The sequence below is a fragment of the Dipodomys spectabilis genome, unplaced genomic scaffold, assembly GCF_019054845.1.
Source record: "Dipodomys spectabilis isolate Male_0828 unplaced genomic scaffold, ASM1905484v1 ptg000147l, whole genome shotgun sequence".
In the NCBI taxonomy this organism is placed as follows: Eukaryota; Metazoa; Chordata; class Mammalia; order Rodentia; family Heteromyidae; genus Dipodomys; species Dipodomys spectabilis.
The window spans coordinates 13,539,686-13,560,718 of record NW_024870824.1 but is presented as its reverse complement, the minus strand read 5'-3'; the positions used below and the strand labels follow the sequence as shown (position 1 = coordinate 13,560,718).

General features: G+C 43.4%; 1 protein-coding gene across 1 annotated transcript in view; it reads left to right on the top strand.

Annotated features, from left to right (window-relative positions):
• The window catches only part of Ppp2r2b (protein phosphatase 2 regulatory subunit Bbeta), a 282,286-nt gene that overhangs the window by 213,669 nt on the left and 47,584 nt on the right, over positions 1 to 21,033 (top strand). Inside the window, exon 5 of the mRNA XM_042692063.1 lies at positions 16,548 to 16,725. Coding sequence (XP_042547997.1) covers positions 16,548 to 16,725 — 178 coding nt within the window. The remainder of the gene's footprint in view (positions 1 to 16,547; positions 16,726 to 21,033) is intronic.

Below are 21,033 nucleotides of genomic sequence, written 5' to 3'. Positions count from 1 at the left end.
TCACTACTGCCATCTGTTGGTGGGAAACAGAACTGATACAGTGAGCTAGGTGCCATTTGGAGCTATGAAAGGCCATGTTGTCAAAGTTCTTGAAATTGTAACTTTGTATTCATCCGGGCTTTTTTTTTTTTATTATTCATTTATTTTATTTGTGAACATACTGTACAGAGGGGTTACAATTACATGGGCAGGATAATGCGTACATTTCTTACCAAGCCCCGGCTTTTTTTTTTAATGTAAAATACTTCTCAAAAACTTCTAACTTTGAGGTTCTTCAAGATAACATCATATTTGTGTTTATTCTCTTGATTTTCTATATTCTGCAGTAATAAATCACAGGACGTAATGTATAGTCCCCAGGACTGGTTATTGTTGGTCATCAAAGATTGATTCATCCTAACAAAAAAAGATTGATTTAGGAGGAGGCTGCAATGCTTGATAAGAAATGTACTCATTATCTTACCCATGTAATTGTAACCCCTCTGTACAGTATGTTCACAATAAAAAATAAAAAAAGATTGATTTATCCTAATAATAAATAGGAGAAAGAACATTTTCAAATTTTAAATGCTTCTACCAATAGCAGCTGGAGACAAAGTCAAATTTGGTTACTGATCCTATTCCAAATTAACCAAAAATTGAACCACTACCTCTCTCTACACGACCCACTCCTAGCTCTAAGTACTGGTTGGAAGTTTGTTCTTCTGGAGTATTTTTTGATGCTGCCTTTTTTCTTGTGAAGCACTAGGAGAAATAATAGGAAGGCAATAAATAGCGAAGCACATTTTGAGAAATTGTGATGTTGGCAGAAAATGGAAATGTCTGGGGAAAAATAAGATAAAACTGGCAAGACTCTTCATGGACTGGTAATTAGATATTGAGTTTGTCTTCTAAGGGGAAAGTATATATTCTTTCTTCTCCTTAGAGAGGCCAGAAGAAATCAAAGAAACTCAGAATATGAAACTGTTAGTCTGCCAAGAAAATCACTTTTAATGCATTGGGATATGTGTGTGGGGTGTGTGTGTTTGTGTGTGTGTGTGTGTGTGTGTGTGTGTATGTGTGTGTGTGTGTGTGTGTGTGTGTGTGTGTGTGTAAGTTCCCAGGATATATGTTACCCTTACTTCTGGAAATATGGGGATGTCTTTAAAATAGACATAAAAAACTCCTTCTTTTAAAAAAATCAGCTAAAGATGATGTACAAAGGAGTTACAGTTATAGGAATCAAGTAATGAATACATTTCCTTTTTTTTTTAATTTTTATTTTTTTTATTGTGAAAATACTGTACAGAGGAGTTACAATTACATGGGAAAGATATGAGTACATTTCTTTTTTTTTTTAATTTTATTTTATTTTATTTGAGAACATACTGTACAGAGGGGTTACAATTACATGGGCAGGATAATGCATACATTTCCTACCAAGATTACAGCCTCCTCCTTTGTTTACCCTTCACCTCTCTTCCCAGCCTCCCCCCTCCCTCCCCACCCAGTCATACCCCCCCTCCCCCCCTCCCCACCGACATTGTAAAGCTGGTTTTGACATGACATTTTGTACTTCTCATTGTTGCAACAGGTCCACCTGAATCCTTAAACGACTTGTTTGTCCCCATCTCCTCCACATGTTATACTGACATCAAATATAGTGAAAGCGGGGGTTACACTGTGGGGGAGGGACATACAAAGCAACAAAGAAATAATCTTATAAATGCGTTAGAAACACATGCATGAAAGAAACAAAAACATTAAAATACATGTTTGAGGGTTCGTTTTCCTAACATCACATTCTCTGACTTTTTCCGCTTGACTCATACCTATACTAGATATTGCAAATAAGGGAAACCATGGGACCTATGTTTCTTTGGGCCTGGCTTACTTCACTAAATATAATTTTTTCCAAGCCTTTCCATTTCCTAACAAATGGGGCAATGTCATTCTTTCTGATAGAGGCATAGAATTCCATTGTGTATATATACCACATTTTCTTGATCCATCCGTCTACTGAGGGGCATCTGGGTTGGTTCCATATCTTAGCTATGGTAAATAATGCTGCAATAAACATAGTTGTGCTGGTAGCTTTAGTGTGGTCTTGTTTGTAAACATTAGGGTAAATGCCCAAAAGTGGGATTGCTGGGTCATAGAGGAGTTCTATGTGAAGTCTTTTGAGGAACCTCCATACTGCTTTCCAAATACATTTCCTTTTTAACAGTGTCACCCCTCATTCTCTGCCAGGTTTTTCCATCCCAACTTCCCTCCCCCCGAAAGTTGTATGGTTAATTTCCAACATGGTGTCTAGTGAGTTTCACTACTGAATTGGTTCACCCTTTGTTCCACCATTTCTGTGCTGTCCCTTCCTCTCCCCTCCCCAAATCAGATAAACTTAAATGCAAGACAAAAGATTCAGAAATTAGAGTGGCAGAAAGGAATAACCCCTCCCCCCCAAGAAAAAGAGGAAAGAAGAAAATAAAAAAGAAACACAAACAATATAACAAAAAAAAAAACCCTCAAACTTCCATTTCTTGAGGTTTACTTCTATAAGCATAGTTTTATATGATCTTATGCACATACTATTAAGGCCTTGTGATCCTCTCCTAAGAATATCATCCTTTGTTCTCACTGTGTGAATGTTTAGAGTGCTATTTAATCCATCATGTATAGATATAATTATTTGTCTTTTACTGTCCATTAGGTTTACTTGTAGATTGATAGACACATTCTCATTATTACAAATGAAGGAAACTAGGCAGCCTATGTTGCTTTGTGTCTGGCTTACTTCACTTAATATAATTTTTCCATTTGCTTATGAATGGGGCAATATCATTCTTTCTGATGGAAGCATAGAATTCCATTGTGTATATTATGTACCTCATTTGCTTGATCCATTCATCCACCAAAGGGCATCTGGGTTGATTCCATATCCTGGTTATGGGAAACAATGCTGCAATAAACATGGTCGAGATGGTGACTTTAGTGTAGTCTGGTTTGTGGTCAATTGGATAGATGCCTAGTAGTGGAACTTCTGCAACATAGGGGAGCCTTATCGTTAGTCTTTTGAGGAACCTCCATATTGCTTTGCAGAGTGGTTGAACAAGTTTACACTCCCGCCAACAGTATAGTAGCTTTCCCCTTTGACCACACCCCTGCCAGCCTCTGTTATTGTTAGTTATCTTGATATAATGACCATTCTAACTGGGGTGGGATGGAATCTTAATGTTGCTTTGATTTACATTTCTTTTATGGCCAGAGATGTAAAACATCTTTTCATGTGTCTATCAGCCGTTCCTATTTCTTCTTCGGGGAAGTCTATCTTTAAGTCTTTAGCCCATTTACTAATTGGCTTATTGTTTCTGTAAGGATTTGTTTGGGGGAGGTTTAATATTTCGAGTTCTGAATATATTTTAGATATGAGGCCCTTGTCTACCAGCATAGCTAGTAAAGGTCTTCTCCCATTCTGTGGGCTTCCTATTTATCTTGCTTATACCTCTTTTTTTAACTTACAATTTGTTAATGGGTTTCTTTACGATGTTTCATATATACATACAGTGTAGTTTCCTCATATTCCCCTCAGCTTACCCTCTCCTTTCCTCCCTCTACCTTCTCTGGGGTCTCCAATAAGCCTTATTTTAGGTTAATAGTTTTCTGAGGGGTGGTTGTTGTTTTTATTTTGATGGTGCTAGGGATTGAAACTTTGGCTTTGCCTATGCTAGTCAAATGCTTTATCACTCAGCTACACTGCCAGCCCTGAAGTAGAATGTTTTACTGCCTGTTGTCAAAGCCTATTGCTTCTTCTCTCTGCCCTACAATGACACCATGTTGCAGAGCACTTCCTTGAGAGCTGGGTTTCTCGGCTTCAGAGGTACTGACATTGCAGTGCAGATAGTTCCTTGTGGCTAGAGGATCTATCCTGTGTACTACAGGGCAGCTGGCATTCCCAGCCCTGACCCACAAGTGCCAGAGACAGTCCTGCAGGAGTGGACTCCTGAAGTGTATCTAGACATGGCTGAGTTGACATGGCCTCTCATTAAGAGCTTCTGATTGAGACTCTAAGATGTTCATGGCTTTCCTTTTGGAAAGGGAGTTTTCACTTCTTTTAAAACAACTTACCTGACTTCCCCCAATCTAAATGAGGAGGGAGCCTCCTGTTGCCTGGAACTTTATGCATTCCTTGATAGCATCAGGAATGCTTCCTGACAATGTTTGCATTGAGATATGTAGATCTTCCTTTGCTATTAGACTTTCAGTTCCACAGCACAACCTGTTTTGTTTCACTCTATATATGTACCACCTCGTGCAGTGATTGGCACTTAATAAATGTTTGTCAAATGAAAGAACATAATTCAAAGATATTTAATAACCTCAAGCACAAAGCTTGACTTTCTCCAAAGGTTTTTTCCCCCTTTTCTCCCTTTCAGGCTTATTTCAATCTATGTAACAAAGACAGTTAAAAAAGAAATTAGGGATATATAGAAGCTGTTGAAGGGTGTGAGCAAGGAAATATAAAAGTCATATTATTTGGATAGGATTCCTTGGGGTTTTGGTGGGGAAGCTGTTGAGTGACAGGTCCATTCTGGAAATAACAACTCTGATGTCATCATAAGCAGAGCCAACCTATAACTCATACATTTTTAACTCCATCCACCATTGATCTATGGAAACAAGTTCTGTGATGAGAGTGAAGCTTAAAGCTTCATTCTCTGAAACGAAGAGAGCTGTGTCTGCAGAAATACACCTCAGCACAGATAACAAGAGGCTTTCTAATACTCGTCTGTGTGTGTGTGTGTGTGTGTGTGTGTGTGTGTGTGTGTGTTTTATGGAATTACGATGCATATTTTTTAAAATGAAAAGTGACTGGCATTCTTCCCACTGAAAATGTAGAGTAATTTAATTTGTTAGTGGTTTATTTTATTTGACAGTCTTTGTGCATACTCAATTTGGTTTGTTACACTGAATTACCCTTTAATAATGGGTATACATGATGGCAGACTCTTCCCCCCACACTCCAGGTTGGTTTGATAATTGGATGAGGGTCCAGATTGTTCAAGATTTTAATGACATCAAGGACAGAAGCTATTTGGAAAACTCTTAATCAGGAGAGTTTTCTACTCTTTTTTTTTCCCCCAGTAAAGTTAATTGCTACCCAGTGACTAGGCATTCCACTAGCCACCCTCCCAGAGCAATACTAAGTTGTATAATCATGACTGAACTCTCTAGGGGGAGGGAAGGAAGGCTAAAACTCATAGGCAATAAAAAAAAAATCCTCTAGGCAATGTCTCAGAATCTTCCACAAGTCTATAATTGGAAGCTAATATAAGCTGGGCACTAGTGTCTCACCCCTGTAATCTTAATACTCAAGAGGCTCTGATCTGAGGATCACAGTTTAAATCCAGCCATGGCAGGAAAGTCTGTAAGACTCTTATTTCCAGTTAACCACCAAAAACAAACAAAAAAAAACAGAAGTAGAATTGCAACTCAAGTGGTAGAATGCCAGCCTTGAGTGAAAACACTAAGGGATAGCACCCAGGCCTTGAGTTCAAACACTAGCATGCGTGCACATGCACGCGTGCACACACACACACACACACACACACACACACACACACATACACACAAGTACTGGCAGCTACCATAGGTGCTGTTAGAGTGGCTGACCATTCTAAGAAGCTTCATGACCTTCTAGATACACACATCATAGGAATGACTTTATTACCTGTCTTCTAAGGCCTTTGTGAAATCAGTAACTTGTCTTAGGAGCCTCATACAATTTTGGCCTGAAACACATACTTTATGAGTGTTGCTTTCTGTTCTTAGTATTTTTTAATTATCATTGAGTGATTGTGCAAAGGTGCTGCCATTTAACAAAGCCATTTATAAACACAAGGTGCCTTGATCAATGTCACCCCATCAACATGCTCCCCTCCCCCCCCATCCACCCCTTTCCTCGATCTTACTAATCTTGTAGGATATACATTGGATTCTTGTCTTCATTCTCCCCCTCTTCGCTTCATTTGTCCACCCCTTTTCCTTGATTCCACCCCACCCCTTTCAAGTACTCACTTCCTGGTGTTTTATTTTACTGAACTTTGCCTTTCTAAGGAAAATACTATTTGAGTTCTTCCTTGAATCTATGGTATTTCAGTTAAATACATTTGTATACACTTGAACACCACCCCATGTAAGAAGTTTATAAACTAAATCTAGCTTCCACATATGAGAGAAAACACTACTTTTTGAGACAGGGTCCGTCACCATGGCCTAGGCTGGTCTTCAACTTGGAATCTGTGGGCCAACACTCCACAATGTTTTATAGTTGATAGTTGGAGCCAGTCTGTATACGAAGTTCTTTCAACAATGCTGCTCAGAGAGTTCATACTGCTCACTGATAGTGAAGAAAATTAAGTAACAAGACCAAGGCCACATGACTGGTAAATGGCTCAGCCAGCATCCATACCCAGGTCTGCAAAACATACCGTTACAAATTCTATGCTTATATACTGGTTAGAAACTTGCAGAAAATGTGATTTCAGGAATAGGTTAAACACTGGCAAGTTAAACTAAAACTTTTATATCAGCCTTTGTTATCTTTAAGTAGTTGTACAGAGAGAGGTTTCAGTTCAATGTATTAGTTTATAACTACACATCTTGATCAATGTCCACCAATTATCCTTTCTATCATTCTCTCCCAACTCCATCCAGCCCAGATTACCTGGTCCCACTTTCATGTGTGTACACTGAACATTATGACTGCATTCACCCTCCCTTCTCCATTTATCTTCCCAGTTTCTTGATCTCCCTTGTTAAATTGTTAAGTCCATTGTTCAAAGGCATTAACTCCAACAGGATCACCTTTTTAATATGGCCAATGGAATGTAAGAACCATAGCAATTGAATACCCATGGCACCACGACAAGACTACAAACTCCCTCTTTAGAAACCAGTGACTTTATATTGTCTTTTCTTCCACTTCAAGTGGGAAGAAATTACCCCAAATAAATACTAAATGTATTTGGATCATTCCTAAGAGATTTTTTTTCATCCTATATGATGGTTAGGGTTCAAAATTGTCTGCTGAGTTTAATTGTTGTGATTATCATTAAAACATAACTCACCAATACAACACAGCCATGTAATTTTGACAAATAATGACAAAGGGTAAAAAGTAAACATGTTAATTGGAAATGTATTATAAGATGCTAGGTTTGGGAGCATGTACCCAGGTAGTCATGTTCAGGACAGGTGAATGCACACCTTTTATGTCTATCTTTTGCAAAGGAGGGAGGAAAATCCTGGCCAGCTGTGGGTATCTCCTGAGGTGATCTGGTGTTAGGGATGAAGAGGTGGAGGTTTGAGCTGAGGAGTGATTTCCTTCCACACTGTTGCACACAATTCTTGAGAAGTCACCACCAGCCCCTGGGCCTACTGAGCCCTGATTGACAGCAGCTCAGCCCTTGCCATGGACTGCATGGCATTGCTTCAGAATAAGAGTCTTCACAAGGTGGAGACAGTGGCTCACCCCTTCCCAAGATGCCTCACCCTGAAAGTCCAGGTGCCGTGAGCATGACCAATGCTGCTCAGAGGACACCCTGTGTAAAGGGAAGGGAAATGGAGTGAGTCTCCCCCCTTACTTGGTGTCTCTAATGGGAAAACTTCTTCACCCCACTTCGTCATGGAGTGCAAACCTGTGCTCCTAGTCGGACTTTCCCAAAAAGAATGAGAGGGTGGAGGAGGAAGAAGGGGAGAAAGGGGAAGGAGAGAGGGAGTTGTGCATGATTGGCCTACAGGAAGCTTCTGTGGTACCTGCCCAGCTATAGTAGATGCTCAGGCAATTTTTTGGGGGGGGTCCAGTCATGGGGCCTGAACTCTGGGCCTGGGCGCTGTCCCTCAGCTCTTCAGCTCAAGGCTAGCGCTCTACCACTTGAGCCATAGCGCCACTTCCGGCTTTTTTCTTTTTGCTTATGTGGTGCTGAGGAATCGAACCCAGGGCCTCAGGCATGAAAGGCAAGCGCTCTACCACTGAGCCACCTTCCCAGCCCCATGCTCAGGTAATTTTTGTTGAAGGCTTTATCTGGGCTCCTTTCTCCTTTCTCTCCCATCCTCTCCCATTCTCCCCTTTCCTCTCTCCTCCTCTCCCTTCCTCTTTTCTCTTCTCTCCTTTTCCTTCCTTCCTTACCCTTCTTCTCCCCAACTTCATTGTTCTTTGTCCACCCCTTTTCCCTCAGAGCTTTGCCTGGAACCTGTTCTGGGGCATCATTGGGGCCAGGAGGGGATGGCGGGAGGTGCCACGGTAAACACAGCGTTATTTGTTTTTTTCTCTGACATAAATGCTGTGGAGGTCAAGGGCTCTCACCTCCAGTTCTTCTTGCTGTGCATTTCCACAGATGTCTTGTAAAGGAGGAGCCTGTGGCTTGCTGGGTTTCAGGGCTCTGCTCAGCTTTTATTACATGTCTCCAACGCAGGGCCTTGTGACCTGCCAACTGATACTTAGGAAGATGGTAGATACTTAGGATACTTATGGAAGATGGTGGAAAATTACCAAAGTGGTCACCAAAATGTTATACTGTAAACATGGCATACAACTGCCTCCACTATGTGTTGATGTATTTTCCTTCAGATACATGTCTTAGGTCCAGGAATGGTATTTTCTTTTTCTTTCTTTGCTTTCTTTCTTTCTTTCTTTCTTTCTTTCTTTCTTTCTTTCTTTCTTTCTTTCTTTCTTTCTTTCTTTCTTTCTTACCTTTTTCATTGTAAAAATACTGTATAGAGGGGTTACAGTTACATGAGCAAGGTAATGAATATATTACATATTGAGCATTGTTGCCTCCTCCTTTGTTTTCCCCTACCATCCCTTCCCTCCCATCTCCACAACAACCCCCCCCCAAAGTTGTAAAGTTCGTTTTCAACATAGTGTTTTGCACATCTCATTGTTACACTGGGTCAACCTGTATCCTTATTTAAGCATTTTGTTTTTTTCCCTTCCCCTCTCCAAATTAGAGAAGTGTATATACAAGATTCAGGGCACCGACGTCAAATAAAGTGAAAACAGAGGTTATACTGTTGGGGAGGAACATATAAAGAAAAAAAATCACATGATACATTATAAATATGTTAGAAACAATAGCAAGAAAGAAAAAAGATATGTGTCCCTATCTTGGGGTTCATTTCACTTAACATCATCTTATGTGGTTATATGTACATAGCTTTTGGCATTTTCTGCTTGTCCTAAACTTATACTAGTTATTGCAAATAAAGGAAATCATGGGGCCTATGTTTCTTTGGGCCTGGATTACTTCACTTAATATAATTTTTTCCAAATCTTTCCTTTTCCTAACAAATGTCATTCTTTCTGGGCAATGTCATTCTTTCTGATGGAGGCATAGAATTCATATATATATATATATATATATATATATATATATATATATATATGTATATATATATATATATATATACATATATATCATATTTTCTTGATCCATTCATCTACTGAGGGGCATCTGTGTTGGTTCCATATCTTAGCTATGGTAAATAATGCTGCAATAAACATAGTCATGCTGGTAGCTTTAGTGTGGTCTTGTTTGTGAACATTCAGGTAAATGCCCAAAAGTGGTATTGCTGGGTCATAGGGGAGCTCTATGTGGAGCCTTTTGAGGAAACTCCATACTGTTTTCCAAAGTGGTTAAACAAGTTTACACTCCCACCAACAATGCAGTAGGGTTCCCTTCTGTCCACATCCCCTCCAGCATCTGTTGTTGTTAGAGTTCTTGATGTAGCCATTCTAACTGGGGTGAGGTGGAATCTCAATGTTGTTTTGATTTGCATTTCTTTTATGGCTAGCAAGGTTGAGCATTTCTTCATATGTCTATTGGCTATTCTTATTTCCTCTTCAGAGAAGTTTCTCTTTAAGTCTTTAGCCCACTTATTTATTGGGCGGTTGTTTCTTTGAGGATTTGTTGATGGGGGATTTAATTTTTTGAGTTCCAAGTATATTTTAGATATGAGACCCTTGTCTGTTGTATAGCTAGTGAGGATCTTCTCCCAGTCCGTGGTCTTTCTATTGATCTTGCTAGCTATGTCCCTCACCATGCAGAAGCTCTGCAATTTCATGCAATCCCATTTGTCCAGCCTTTCTTTGATTTGTTGTGTTTCTGGGTCTCTATTAAGAAAATTTCAGCCTGTGCCAAGGAGACCTAGGGTTTCTCCTCTTCCGTCCTGTAATGTTTTCAGGGTGTCTGCTTTGACTCCGAGGTCTTTGATCCATTTGGAGTTGATTCTGATGCAGGGTGATAAAAACTCTCCCTCTTTGCAGATCTTATATTTAAAGAATCCCATGGACTCCACTCCCAAATTACTCAAGCTGATTCAAAACTTTGGCAAAGTAGCAGGGTATAAAATTAACCCTCAAAAATCAATGGCTTTTCTGTATGCCAACAATGAGAAGAGTGTGGCTGAAATCAGTAAAGCAACTCCTTTTGTAACAGCCTCTGCTTTCTCAATTTCCTATGGAGGTCACGGGGGGGGGGGTGTATCTTGGTAATTCCTGCACTGTGCCTTCTAGGATCCAAGCCAGCAGGGCCCCCCCCCCCGACCCTCCATGAGGGGTCTGCTCCCTGCATCTCTCCCAAGTAGCCGTGTGCAGTGTGCAAGTCCAAGAACAGAATGACTCTGACTTCTGACTCCTGGGTGAAGGAGCGCTAGGCATGAGTACTTGCTCTGCCTGAGGCTCGCTGTGTGACTTGAATCTGATTGCTTAATCTTTCTGTGCCTCTTGATCTGTGCAGTGGTGCTCATCATATATACAAGAGATAATTCAGTGATGGGGTGTGTGTTTCAAATCTTCTCAGGAGTTATAGGGGAGCATAAATGGAGGGGTGCTGGTAGAAGGCCTCTCTGAGGGGGTAACACCTGAACTGAGCCTTCAGTGAAGGCAGAAGGGGAGCTATGTGGCCTCTGGGGAAAGCACACAGTCCTATTGCACCTGACCTATGTCTCCACCAGCCCTAGTCCAGGACAGTGTCCCGGAACATTGTTCTGTGGCTATTCTAGCGTGGTCCTGGCATCCTGGTGAGCCACGGGCCTGCGGTAATGGCCCCTGGGAATCAGCCTTGTGAGGATGAGCTGAGACTGAGCCAGGGCCAGGGAGCTATTCAAGGTGCCTGAACGTGGGGACCTCCCCATCTGGCAGCTCAGAACTGCGGTGTCCTCTGCAGATCCAAGGCCCCAATTTGCACAACACAGTCTCACCAACAGCTGCCAGCGTGGCTCAGTTCAGAGGCTTTAAACTGCACCGAAAGATCCTGGCCTAGCCATGCCTGGTGGTTCATGCCTGTAACCCCAGGACTCCGGGAGACTGAGGCAGGGTCATGATTTCTAAATCTGCCTAGGCTCCATAGTGAGGCCTCTCCTTTAACAGTAACAACAACAAACAAACAAAAAAGCAAAAAGACCCTGGCCTGACCCTGGGTGTTGTCTGGTTTTGTCATCTTGAGCCGGGTGCTGGTGGCTCATGCCTATAATCCTAGCTACTCAGCAGATTGCAGTTTGAAGCTAGCTTGGGTAGAAAAGCCCATGAGGTTCTTAAAAGCCAGAAATGGAGCTGTGGCTCAAGTGGTAGCCTTGAGCAAAAAAATAAAAGCTCAGGGACAGCATCTAGGTCCGAAGTTCAAGCCCCAGGATTGGCAATGAGAGAGAGAGAGAGAGAGAGAGAGAGTGCTCTTGATTGAGGCACATGGTGGGAGGAGAGGCAGAACTCTGGGCTGTGGCAGTGATCCCCACAGTGACCCTGAACGAAGAACTTAAACTCTTATCTCTTCATCTGTACTTCCAGGAACTGGCTTAGGTAACTTGTTTTCAAACTTTCCTATTCACAGACATAGGTATCCAGGTTAGATAGCATTGGAGATCCAAGAAGAGAGCGAGGCACCAGTGACTCACACCTATAATCCTAGGTACTCAGGAGGCTGAGATCTGAGGATTACAATTTGAAGCCAACCCAGGCAGGCAAATCTGTGAAACTCTTGTCTCCAGTCAAAAAGCCAGAAGTGGCCAGGTGCCAGTGGCTCATGCCTGTAATCCTAGCTACTCAGAAAGCTGAGATCTGAGGATCGTGGTTCCAAGCCAGCTCGGGCAGAAAAATCCATAAGACTCTTATCTCCCAGGCCAGGAGTTCAAGCCCCATGACTGAAAAAAAAAAAAAAAGGCTAAAAGTGGAGCTGTGGCTCAAGTGGTTTAGAGTTCTAGCCTTGAGTCAAAAAGCCACGTGATTGTGTGAAGTCCTGAGTTCAAACCCCAGTACCAACACACACTGATGATGATGATGATGATGATGATGATGATGATGATGATGATGATGATGAAGGGGTCACACCTAGACAGCATAGCCTTCCGTCATGTCCCCCCAACACAGATGGATGATGACGATGGCCCTAGTCTACAGCATGTCTTCAAAGCATCGGACTGTTCCATGTGTTCAGCAAATCTTTGTTTCATATTTCTGCCTTGTGTTCAGAAGGGGCAACGTGTGCTCACTCAGACCCAGCGCCTCAGCTGGGTGAAACATCCCTTCCCCTGCACACCCTTACCCTACTCCTGTGGGGTGGGGCAGGCCGAACGAGGCTGTGAAGGGGCTGGGGGGCGGGGAGGTTGAGTGAGTGAATGAGCATCTGTGCTCTGCTAGGGCTGAATTGTGTCTGCACTCAGCATGGAAAGCCCCAGCCCAACTGGGGGAAGAGTGAGTAGCTCTTCCCGCTGCGGGCCCCCAACGGAGGGGCCCAAGCCCATACAGTGCCTGCATGCTCTCCTCACTCATCCCTGCTTCCACTGACCACAGGAATCATGTTGAAATACCATGCCATGAATGACATTCAAAACCCCCACCCTCCTGTACACATACACACACACACGCACACACACACACACACACACACACACACAGAGTACACACACCTGCCTTCTCTAGGCAAAGCATGAAAGCCTATCCCTAGACACCTGCATGAGCTCTTCCCCATTACGCGGCCCATCATGGCACATGTCAGTCCGCATTAGCAGGCAGGCCCGTCACATTAAGCTGCAGCCCAGGCCTGGCAGTTCCCTGTCGCCACAGCCACAGCCATGCTCTGCAGACATCATGCAGCAATGAGGAGTTTGGGAGGCAGGAAGCTGCCCACATTCCATTTCTTTAGAGCTCTAGGCAGGGTAGGGTTGGGAGGAGCAGGTTACTCAAAAACTCCAGGTAGGCTGTCCCTTTTTGGCAAACTATGAAAGCATAGTACAGGCTGGACACCGTAGTTCACACCTGTAATCCTATCTCGTCAAGAGATGGGGATCTGAAGGATTGAAATTTGAGACAGGAAGTTGAGGGATTGCTACAGTGGCAGAGCATCAACCTTGAGTGAAAAAGCTAAGCAACAGCCCCAGTACTGGCATGCACATGCATGTGCGCACACACACACACACACACACACAAAGAATTTAAGGGAAATCACTGAAATTCAAGGCAGGCCCAGGCAAAAATATTAGTGAGAGTCCCATCTCAATGAATGAGTTTGTAGTGCACATCTGTATTCATAGCCGTACAGAAAGCGAAGAAAGTAGGAGGATCATAGATCAGGCCAGCCCTGGGGGAGGGGGGAAAACATACAAGAGTTTATCTGAAAAATAACATAAAGCAAAAAGGTCTAGGAGTGTGACTTGATTGGAAGAACACCTGCCCAGCAAATATGAGGCCTCAAGTTCAAACTCCAGTATTGCCAAAGAGGAAGAAAAGAACAACCACTTAAAAGGGTGACCCATGCTTCTAAAAGTACACAGAGCAGATGCCCTGTCCTGTAAAAGCCTGTGGCCTACACAGAAGTTTCCTAGCCGCAGCGCTGTGACCATCCCTGCCCTGAGGACTCCCACAGTGCTATTCGTTCTATAAATTCTCCAGCAGTTTCCTGGCATCTCCTCGAGGGCCCTGGTCCCTTCCTTGTCTGAGTGACATTTGAGCAGAAAAGAGAGCTCTAGCTTTGTAGCCAGAGCAGCCTAAGCTCCTATCCTGCCTGTGTTCCACTCCGTATGGAGGCCACCCTGGGCTAGCAGCTTTTCCTTCTGCAGCTGGTTCTCTCTGTACTACACTTGGTGTTGAGGCCCGTCTCACAGAGGTGTTGAATTATCTGAGACCACGTGGAAAGGATGCGGGGCCCTGCACGGAAGCCCAGTAAATGCTTCAGAGTTCCTAATGGCAAAGGTGTGTTTTATCCGCTGCAGAGCCTCAACTGTCCCCTCAGTTTGTGTTCAAAGCATACATCTTCCCTGTGAGGCTTCTACCTTAGACCTCTAACTCCTTCCCCACTCTGCATCTGGGATGATGGGATAAAAATCTAACTCATCAGACCTCAGTCATCAAAACACCTCCATTTCTTTCCATTGCTCATGGCCTATGGGTGAAACTCTTGTCACTAGCCTCCTGTCTACCCTGTCACCTCCTCTGCCACAAGAGTTTCCATCACCATCTCCATCTCAGCTGTGCTAATCTATCAATCTTGCCTTTTTTACCCCCACCACAGCACTTTTGCACATGCCATATCTCCGACCAGAACATTCTTCCCTCCTCATCTGACCCAGTTTAACCATACTCATCCACATCCCCACATACATACATGTTCCTAGGTAAGGTTCTCTAGATCTTTCTGACCAGGCTGACTCCCACCTTAGCACTATTCTCTATGGACTAGGAGATGATAGAGTTCATGTCTATCTCCCCCCGAGTAGGTCAGCTATGTGTATCAGCAGGATCTCTGCCTTGTGCTCACCGGGTGAATGGGTGAATTCCTCCCCATCCTCACCCCCCCCCCCGCCACCACCTAGGATATTGTACAGTGCTCGGTCTATAGTCCTGAAAGAGTGTGCGGAAGGTTAGAGGGCAATGTGGGCACTGTGAGTTGGGTCACTGTTTATGGTGGCTCCTCATCAACACTGGGGCTGCAGCCAATGCAGAAGAGGAAGCTTTCCTCTCCACCTGGCCGCCAGTCAGCCAGGGGTCGGATGCAAGAAGATTGATGCTTAGATTCTTCACTTTCTTGTATCTATTAGAGGATTGCACTGGCGTCAGATACTTTTGGTTGGTTGGGTTGTTGGGCTGGGTTGTTTTCATTTCAGACATGTCTCTCTCTGATATTTATGTTCTCACTTCTTAAGAACCATTTGACCCAGAATTCAGAATCACAAGAGTGACATACCTTTGTTCGTATTTTCTACCAAGAGATACACTCGTAGAAGATGATTGACCTCCCTGATTCTCTCACCTGCCAAGAGGGAAACGCTTGACAGTATTTACCCTTACAAAAGTCACTCAACAGATATTTGCTGAGCACCTTTTATAGATCAATAAGATGATCCTAGGATTGATGGTTCCAACGGGGTCAGTTTGAGTAGAAGGTGGCCACTGCCTGGTTAGGGCTCTAAGACAAGAGAAATAAGCCAAGATTTTCTCTTTTTTAATTTTAATTTCATTGTCAAGGTGACATACAGAAGCATTTTCTGAAGTCAACTAAGACAGGATGGACAAGTTTGTTAGCAGTTGGGGTGATAAGAGTTTCTGGTGGTGTGTTTTCCCAAAGTGACCCTAGAAATGAAGACCAGAAATTGAAAGCCATGAGATGAAAGGACATGTGGATCAGTTGAGATTAAAGTTGAACGAAATGTTCTCAAAATTCTCCCATAATTTTCTTTTTCTGACTTTTATACTGGTACTGGGGCTTGAGCTCAGGGCCTGGGCACTGTCCCGTAGCTTTTCTACTCCAGGTTGGCACTCTACCACTTGAGGCACATCTCTACAATGGCTTTTTTTGGTGGTTAATTGGAGATGAGTCTCATGGACTTAGGAAAGCTAGCCTGTTCAGGCTGACATCAACCTCAGGTCTCAGCCTTCTGAGTATCTACAATTATAAGCCTGAGCCACTAGCTCCTGGTTCACAATTGCCTTTAAAAAAAATAGATTTCATGGTTTTTAAAAAAAAAAACTATAAGATAATGCAAGGTGAATAATTTTGAAACACATATTAAAAGAGGATGAATGTAGTAAAAATAGATTGTTTGCATCTTTGAAAATTAAACAAGGAAATCTGTGTACCCTGTTTGGGAAGTGGGGGGAAAGGAAGGAGAGGGGCAATGACAGATGGATGACACTGATGGGAACATATTGTCAACATGTGTGGAAATATATCAATGAAATCTCCCTCTGTACAACTCATGTCGGCTAATAACAATACATAGAACTGTACTGACCAGTCTGGAAACCGATGCCTCCCTCCCCATGGAACTTAGGTTCCCCTGAAATGAGGTCGCCTGGAGGGGTCTCAGGGATTGCCAGTTAGAATGTAGGAAGAATGAAATTCCCCATCCGGGTCAGGTGACAGAGGACAGCTAAGGACCAGAATGTCAGCATCGTGTGATCCCTGCAGCTTCGAGAACCTCTCGTGTGGTTGTGATTTGGCGTGGTGATAAAGATGTGAACTATGTGCACTCTTTTCCTAGGGGATTTGGTTCTGAAGCAGTTTGGCTTTCTTGCATGGCAGGTGCCTGTCCTGAGACCTATGGACCTGATGGTAGAGGCCACTCCTCGGAGAGTATTTGCCAACGCACACACGTATCACATCAACTCCATATCCGTCAACAGCGACTACGAAACCTACATGTCTGCTGATGACCTGAGGATTAACCTATGGAACTTTGAAATAACCAATCAGAGTTTTAGTATCCTTTCCTTGTGGCCAACGGTCAATTGGCCTGAATCAAGAATACACAGGTATGGCTGGGCTCAGGACAGGGTGGGGAGCAGTCACCACAGCACCACCTGGCACTTAGAAGAGCTTGTTTCTTTTAAAATACATTGGCTCCCATGAGCCTCTTTCACCCCAACAATAACGTTAGGAAAGTATTGAACTATAAAGGTTGACTAGCTCTGGGTTAGAAGTCTGAATCAATTCTTTCATGAAGTAGCATTTGTGTGTTATCTGTTAAGATTAAATGTGACTGTGCCAACAATAATACCCTAACATCCAGTTAGGTTCCTTTCTCTACTAAAGATTTATCAAGAGGCTGGGAAGGTGGCTCAGTGATAGAGTGCTTGCCTTGCATGCATGAGGCCCTGGGTTTGATTCCCCAGCACACCACATAAGCATAAAAAGCTGGAAGTGGCGCTGTGGCTCAAGTGGTAGAGTACTAGCCTTGAGCTGAAAAGCTGAGGGACAGAGCCCAGGCCCAGAGTTCAGGCCCCATGACGGACAAAAAAGAAAAAAAGAAAAAGATTTATCAACTGCTGGGATGGACCAAATAGACAACAGTTGGATGAGAGATCCTGTCCCTGGTCCCATAACAATGAAAAGGATAGTGGCCATTTATGGAGTACTGAGCACTTGCATGAGCAACTTGAAGTATTTCTGTGTGTGTGTGTGTGTGTGTGTGTGTGTGTGTGTGTGTGTGTGTCTGTGTCTGTGTCTGTGTCTGTGTCTGTGTGTCTGTGTGTCTGTGTCTGTGTCTGTCTGTCCGTCTGAGACTGGGACTCAAACTTACTCTCTGATGCTTTTGCTCATTGGCTGGTACGCTACCACCTGAGCCACATCTCCAACACTAAAGTATTTCTTTTTACCTCTTCCTTGGAGTATAAAATGTATGCACAACATAAACAGCTCAGTGAAATTTCTTTTCCTTTTTTTTTTTCCGGGTGCCAGTACTGGGGCTTGAATCCAGTGCCTGGGTGCTGTCCCTTAGCTTTTTCACTTAAGGCTAATGATGCTCTACTGCTTGAGCCACAACTCCATTGCCAGCTTTTAGTAGTTAATAGGAGATAAAGGGTCTCACAGACTTTCCTGCCTGGGCTGGTTTTGAACTACAATCCTCAGATCTGAGCCTCCTGAGCTTAGGAAATGTCACAGGTTCCATGCAACTGAAAATTCACATCAAAAAAAGATTCACTGGCAATTTTCAAGCCCCCATACCTCCTTCCTGTTTCTACCTCCTCTGTGGTATATTTGATATGACACCCCTATAATGTAAGCATTATTAGCTCTTTTTTATAGCTCAGAGAAGTTAAGGAACTTGCTGCACGGGTATCTCTGGTGGTGTTTTGCTCCCTTGGTGAATGTCTCCACTCTTCCCCAAACCAGACCCTGTAGTGTAATTCCTCACTCAGTTCCTGGCTCTACCACTCAGGCAGCAGAGCACCTGGCCTACGTGCCAGTGTTATTGTTCTTTTTCATTCACCAGCCCCTCATTCTATCACAACCCAATTTAACCATGAGCCCTGTCAATGTTTTCCTCTAAAACACATCTCAAAGCAACTCAAGTTTCTATCCTGTCTCTGACCAAATTGCATTCGTGTCAGTTAGTGAGCTGTTCCCTGTGTGGCTGCAATCTCTCTGGTCTTCTCTCCTCCACAAAACAAACTCCACATCTCTACCAGAATGGACCTTTCATTAAATCCGTATGACATCCTTTCTCTGCAAAACAGTCTTGGAGAAGCTTCCCATTGCACTTAAAACCCCAGTTATTTACCGTGGTCTAGAAGAGCCCATACCATTTCTATTCCCGGACTCCCTCGTTGGTACCTATCATACCACCCTTCCCTAATTCATTCTACTTCCGCCCAACTAATCACTTTTCTGGTCTTAGTAAGCCATGTCTTCCAAGTCCTTGCTCCTGCTGATCCTTCCTTCTGGAATCCTCTGCCCCCAGCATTCATACAGCTACTACAAACCATTACTCAGGCCTTGGTCCAATGCCATCTCCTTGGATGACTCTCCCTCAACTCCCAAGTAGCCACTCATAGCTGTATTCTTGCTATTTTGTCCAGAGAAGTGGGTTCTTTACGCAATATAGTTTCCCTGAGTAACATTGTAAAGTCTAGGAGAGCAAGACCTTCCCTTGTGCATTCCTGTATTCTGGTGTGTGTCACCTGTGCATATGGAAGGCTGATTGCCTGCGGCAGGTTTTCAGGAGTAGTTATCATCCAGTAGTCAATTGTAATGACATCAAAGCTGCAAATCCGACTTTAAGAGAATAACACTCTCAATGTCCTGATGTCAAACAGATCTCACTAATGCCTCCAATGTATAAAAGATGATTTCTCCTATGTAATCCAATATTGATGACCCCCATAGCTAGTATCACCATGCAATGGGTAACTCAGAGCCTTGGGCCTCTTCCTTCTCACAGCTGTCCCAGGTTCACTTGCTTATCTATATGGGGAGGTTATAAAAGACCTCTCAGGAAAGATTCCATGAGCCAGCCTCTAGAATAGGATTCCACTGGCTAGATGTCAATCATATAACCACCTCTACAGCCACCTCTACCTGCAAGGTAGACTGGGGAAATATATTCTAGCCCTAAGAAGGTATCACAGTGACACCCAGGGTACCCAAAGGTGTTTTAAGCCATGCATCTCTCATCAAGCACTGGCACTTAGGAGATCTATTTAGAGACACCAAGAATTAACCATGAAGACCATGAGCAGCATCTTTTGTTGGTCACAGAGCAGACATGCCACATTGTCTGGACCTGGGAGAACCTGCCTATAGCGCTTTCTGGCACTGCAGCTGCTAATAGAATAAGTGTGGGTGGTGGTTCCCTTTCTTTTTTCCCATCCATTCCAAGAGCCAGAAATCTGCTCAGGCTCAGCCAGCTGTCACTTGGAGCTTCTGCTCTCCCAGTCTAGGTGGCATATTTTTTGAATCTTGCCTCTAGGCCTTCAAAAGGGAGGAAAGTTTCTTAAGCATTTGGGGAGACAGATGCCTTGGGGAGAATGCAAAAGGGGAATATTAAGAGTGCAGTTTAGGTTATATGCTGGAAATGGGTGACAGCCTGCCAGATGCCAGCATACAAATGAGACCCTACCATTCACCCTTAAAGCAGCCGTATGTAAAACAATCATCGTCTTCATGATGGTGATGATAACTGATGTCTATATAGCTCTTTCAACCACACCGCCTTCAGCACCAAAGACAGTACAAACTGGGACCCCTTTGCTTGTTGTCATTGAAGTATAGCCACCTCTGGGGGGGTAGAAGCCAGCCATTTCTCCAGTCAGCCTCAAGAAAAAAAAAATACCGGCTATCTGGTGTGTCTTAAATTATGTGTTATTTAGCAACTGTTTTTGTGATGGCTTTTATCTACCAAAGAAGCAGAAGAAACATGACTCAGGAGAGAACAACGTGAGACCACCCCCCCTCCCCCAGCAAAACATGGTACCTGCACCACTGGGTGATGGACAAGTTTCTTCTAAGCAATATGTGGGCTTTTTACCATAATTAGATATTTATAATAGTGTTGGGAAGTACAACCATCTCAGACCTGTGAACTCAAAGAAAATGAAGTAAATATTGAAATCAACAGGGCATGTGGAAAGTATTATACCAATAGCCAGACACATGGTCTGGAGGTATGGCAAGAAGGAAGCCATGGCTCCCGAACCCTAGCATTTAGTGCACAGCATCAGTGTGGAGAACACAGGCACTGCGGTCCAATCAGCTTACAGTTCTCACCCAGTACTACCACTCTCTGGCTGGGCTAGTTTTTATGTTTCTTAATTTACTCCCTGTGCTATTTCTCCATTTCATCATCTGTAGAAGAGGACTATCGAAGGTGATTGTGGCCAGGCATCAGTGGCTCACACCTGTAATCCTAGCTACTCAGAAGCTGAGATCTGAGGATCACAGTTCAAAGCCAGCCCAGCCAGGAAAGTTTGTGAGAGTCTTATCTCCACTTAACCACAAGAAAACTGAAGTGGCACTGTGGCTCAAAGTGGTAGAGCATTAGCCTTGAGCTAAAAGAGCTCAGGGATAGCACCCAGACCCTGAGTTCAAGGCTTCATTTCTGGCTTTTTGTTGGTTAATTGGAGATAAGAGTCTCACAGATTTGTCTGCCTTGGCTGACTTTGAAACAAGATCTTCAGATCTCAGCCTTCTGAGTAGCTAGGATTACAGGCGTGAGCCACCAGCAACCAGCTGTATTGAACTGGCAATTTTTATGGTAGCATTTTGAGCAGTTTAGCCTATGTGTGTAGCA